This window comes from Myotis davidii, unplaced genomic scaffold (genome assembly GCF_000327345.1).
Source record: "Myotis davidii unplaced genomic scaffold, ASM32734v1 scaffold1494, whole genome shotgun sequence".
Lineage (NCBI taxonomy): Eukaryota > Metazoa > Chordata > Mammalia > Chiroptera > Vespertilionidae > Myotis > Myotis davidii.
In genome coordinates, this window is record NW_006286246.1 from 3,018,920 (window position 1) to 3,023,750 (window position 4,831).

The 4,831-nt window shown below is 58.1% G+C and overlaps 1 protein-coding gene across 1 annotated transcript in view; it reads right to left on the bottom strand.

Moving 5' to 3' along the window:
* The window catches only part of EZR (ezrin), a 21,526-nt gene extending 16,998 nt beyond the window's left edge, over positions 1 to 4,528 (bottom strand). The window contains exons 1-3 of the mRNA XM_006757712.2: positions 4,424 to 4,528; positions 1,147 to 1,242; positions 61 to 335 (exon numbers count right to left, since the gene is read on the bottom strand). Coding sequence (XP_006757775.1) covers positions 61 to 335; positions 1,147 to 1,242; positions 4,424 to 4,486 — 434 coding nt within the window. The 5' untranslated portion in view covers positions 4,487 to 4,528. The remainder of the gene's footprint in view (positions 1 to 60; positions 336 to 1,146; positions 1,243 to 4,423) is intronic.
* Between the last annotated feature and the right edge of the window lie 303 nt (positions 4,529 to 4,831).

The window sequence follows — 4,831 nt, forward strand, 5'->3', positions numbered from 1 at the left end:
CCCTCGACGTGTGCTCTCTGCTGCTTCACCTGCCTGCCCCGCCCCAGGCCGGCCGCTCACCTCTGGGGGATCAGCCGCTCGGAGCTGAGGTACCCGGACTTGTGCAGCTCTTTGTTGTAGTCTCCAAACTTGGCCTGCACGGCGTAGGAGCCGAGGAGCACCGCGGTCTCGGGAGGGCAGTAGATCTCATCGCTCAGAATGCCCTCCTTCACTTGGAGGAAGAAGAGCTTCTGCGTGATGTCCTGGATGAGCTCCTCAGGCACGTCCTCAGGGTAGAACTTGGCCCTGAACTTGAACTGCAGGGGGTTCTCCTTCCTGACCTCCTGGGCTGACACCTGGACCACAGAAGCCGAGCGCTCACTGCGGGCTCAGGAGGGAAGCCCGCCCCAAGCACAGGCTGAGGGCCCTGCAGGCCAGTTTCAAAGAGTGTTTACTCTGAAGTCACCTTCTACATGTAAGACCCAAAGGCCAGTTTAAGAAGTCCCACTACACACCCTCCCTTCGCGGGAAGCCTGGCGCCAGCCTGGCCCGATCTTCTGGGGACGGGGCGAGGGAGAACTCGAACTCGAAACACCTGCTCCATGAGCCTGGAACCTGGAGTCCGGCCACGTGGCCAGTCCAGCGTGGACCACGGAGCTCGCGCCCCTCCTCCTCCACAGCCCCAACCGCCCCTGCTGCCATATCATTTGGGAGGAGAACCGGGTTTGGAAAAGGGACATTTTCCAAATTGTTTGCAGAAAACACATTTTGCTTCTTGCTGTTCTCTATAATTATTACTGGAATTATCCCGTCTTTAGAGTTGGGAGATAATCTATCACAGGTTCTGACAAAGCAGTAACAGGTTCTTGCAAAACAGTGGGTGATTCATGGTTTAAAAGATTAATAATCGCACTGTAAAAACAACACTAAGGTCAGCTAAATACAAGAATTAACCCTCATACGCTCGGTGAGCAGGGAGGGGAAATGCCCAGGTCCGACTGCCAACCTGTATCCCCATTTACAGGAAACCTGCGACCTTTTTGTCTGGAAAAACTTTTACACAAACAAAAAGGAACAAAAACCAAAGTCCAAGTAAGGTGCTCCGTTCAATGCCAACGAGGAGGACCCACACCCAGTTAACAGTGCAAACACTCAACTGTGACTTACCTTTTTATCAAGTTTCAACCAGGTAGGAAATCCTTTATTATCTACGTACTGGAGGCCGAAGTACCACACTTCCCGCAGGCCGATGGTCTTCACCACCTGCGAGGGAGGGAGGGAGGGAGGGAGGGGGCGACAGCCATGAGACACGGAATGGGCAGCGCTACCAGCAGCGCGGTCACAGGGGCCGCGGTCACGGTGCAGGGAGCCAGGTGCCGGCTGCCTGGTCACACCGAGCCAGCTAACACAGGCTAGCCCATCACCCCAAAGCCATACCGATTTATTTTTAATATCGATTTGAGCAGATTCTGGTTTACATTAAATCTTACAAAATGTTAAGACCTTCTAAAATCTCCCTCCTGCTCCTGAACGCCACCCTGCGCTCCCAGTCACTGCGAGCTGAGTGGCGGCGTGGCCACGGGAGTCGCTGCCAGGGGTGCCCCTGGGGAAGGAGCTGAACGCGGCCAACGTGAAGCAGAGGCGCGCTTGGTTCTCCTCGGGCTGCCCTGCCTCTCAGCCAGTTGGCCCGAGACCCTGCGACCAGGAACGGGGAGCCAGCAGCCCGGGGAAGACAGGCCGATGGTGGCACTTCCCGGGAGGGACGGGGAGTCTCAGCTTCACACAGGCCCAGGAAGTTCACATTCTGCCCAGAGACGGAGCCTTTGCCCCTGGTCACAGCGAGGGTTTCACACTGGGCAATCCCGTGTCGCTAGGAAAACCTCTCCTGTGGCCCTGCCCAGGGGTGGTCCGTGTCTCGGAACCAGACATGCGGCTGCGGACACTTGTTGAACACGGCCAGGGCCAGTCCAGAGCTTTGCTGTGCAGTCCTGAAGCCCATGGCGTACAATGTTAGGCTCAAAGAGAAGGGCCCTTAGCTGTCCTTCAAATGCATCGTCTACCACACTTAGAGGGGAAGACAGAGCACAGTAGCGATGGGGAGCCAGGGATCTAGAGCACTCACTTAAAGGAAGCTGGAAATGCCCTTAGACTCCTTCCCGAGCCTGCTTCCCCCCCGGGGGACAGATGCCTGCGTTCCCCTGGTAGGGAGAGAGGAAAGAGCCCGCCCTCACACAGCGCTTGCCTCCCACGTCTTTTATGAAACCTGACGTCTTGTTTTCACGGCAGCCAAGTGTAGAGAAAGTCAATTTAGAGACCAGAGTCTCTGTGCCCAAAGCCGCTGACTTATTCCTGCAAATCTCACCTCATTTGTGTCAGACCTGCCCTGCCTTCCTGTCTGGGCTGTTTCAAAGCTGCACAAGAAAGCCCACATTCCAGCAATCACCCCCTCTGTCCGGTCTCACCCCCCACCACAGCCCTGGCCCGGCCCTCGCCCCTCATCAGCCCCTGCGGGTGCTCAAGGCCACAGCTCAGAGTCCTCTCCACCTGGGGCGTGCCAGCCCCTTCCCACAGCATCAGACTCTGGAGCCTCCCGTGGACAGAGCCCGGACTTCACTCTCCTGGTGAAAAGCCTGGTGCCTATTCGGCCACAGGCTCCGTGACGTGAACCTCCCAGATTTCCGGGAACTCGCCCCTCCGTGTTCCCAGCCCTGCTTCTATCCCGATGGCGCTCCCCAAATGACAAAACAGACTCGGAGGACCTTCCCTCCTGCGGTCCATCCTAACAGCCCTGCGGGGCCCCCGACACCCCTAGAGAAACACCTCACTATCCCTCAGTGTCCTTGGCCTAACCCGAGGCTGACCCCACGGGGAGGGAAGAGGAGCAGGCCTAGTCCTTTACCTCGGCCTGGGCGGCGTTGTAAGTGGCAGGGGTTTGGGAAGTAAAGGCAGGGATTGTCTATTTCACTCCATCTTAAGCAGCAGCTGAAAAACACTCCTGATGGAGACACTGGGCACACACAGCCACACGGCAAAACTGTCCTCGCCCCTCTGTACGCCAGCAGTGGGCAAGTGCCCTCGGCTTGTCGGGGATCTGCCTCCTGCGTGGCTGTTGACCTGTGACACGCTCATCCAACCAGAGCCCTGGACTAGGACCCAGTCACAGCCCAGTTACTGCCGAGACTCCCGGGTAGAGAGGAGGGGTCAGTCTAACTCACCACCTCGTCCGCTTTCCGAACACAGAGCCTCCCAGCTCCGCTTTAAAATAAATGCTTGAGGTCGGCCTGGCACTCATGGACGACAAGGACTGTCTGTGACTGAGGGACACGGTGGCTGCAGGCACAGCTAACACAGCACCTGGGCCTCCTCCCCGGCCTGCCCGCCCTGGAGCTCAGCTGGCTCCATGGAACGGCTTCAAGATTACCTTTCAGGCGAAACCTTTAGAATTTGAACCAAGTCAGCCCCACCCAGAGCAGTAAATGTCTCGATCTTTGCTGGGCGAGGCAGCACCGGGAGAGCTGAGGTGTGTCCCCACCTCTGCAGGCACTGGCAGGACCCTCACCCTGAACCCTGGGGCTGCTGCGGGGGTGGGGGGAAAGGGGGCCCAGCACAGGGAATGGGCAATGAGAAGACGTCCCACCCAGCAGCGGGGGGGTCACTGCAGATTCTAGATGTGCTAAAATCTTACCCCCCAGGTCTCCCCATCAGCACCCACTCCACTTCCCGGGTTAGTGTTGATGGGAACATCGCTCTCCTCCCACTGGGGCCTCAGAAAGGCCAGCACAGCTCCAGGGCCTGCATACACCCCGTCCTGGTGCCCACTGGACCTCGGCCCCGGAGCACTCACTCAGCCCAGAAAGAAGACCTTGCTCGCTGAGGAGCGGTCCCGGGACGAGCTGCCGCAGGGGGCTCGGTGCTCCCGTTAAAACCCCACTTTCACCTTCAGGCTGCGAGAGGGAACGCGACGGGCTCCGTGGGGCCCAGCTCAGATGAGCGTCTGAGCGAGCTCAGTCCGAAGGAGCTGGGGAGGGTCACCCCGGAACCGCGCCTGCCTGGCCCCTCTCGGGCCCGTGGGCGGTGTCTGATCGCCACTGCACCCAGCCCCACACTGATGGCCAGCAGCAGCCAGGTGACCATGAGAGCCGGGGGCAGAGGGCAGCCAGAGCGGTGGGTGCGGCGTGCTGCCACCCCACAGGCACCGGCAGGCCTGGCCCCGGGGGCTGCCAAGGAAGCCTTCGATGTCCCCGAAAGCGCGCCTCGGGGCTGTGAGCAGGGCCACCCCCACGGAGTTCTCAGTGTGAGCCCCACGGGAGGGGAAATGGGCTGCTCTACAGAGAGAAGCAGGCAGCATCCCAAGGAATATGCTTCCCAAACCAAATGATTCAGATGCTGCAAAAGTTTCTTTTCTAAATGGGATTCTCTCTCTCTCAAGTTCACAGAGACCAACCTGATCAAAAAGCTGCTTTCCTGTGGTGTTCGGCTGGATGGCGAACTCCAGCTCCGCGTCCATGGTGGTGACTCGGACATTGATCTAGAAAACACAGGGACAAATCACACTTAGCGAGCGTTCTTTTCTCTCTTTTAAAAAAGATATCTTTATTGATTCCAGAAAGGAAGGGAGAGGGAGAGAGAGAGAGAAACATCAATGAAGAGAGAGAATCATTGATTGGCTGCCTCTGGCACAACCCTTACAGGGGATCAAGCTGACAACCCAGGCAGGTGACCTGGACCCTTTCAGTCCACAGGCAGATGCTCTATACACTGAGCCAACCCAGCGACAACAGCGTTCTTTTCTCTTGATCCTCTCCTGAGCCTTCCACTAGAGCTACTCAGCCACACGCAGGCTGTTCCTCTC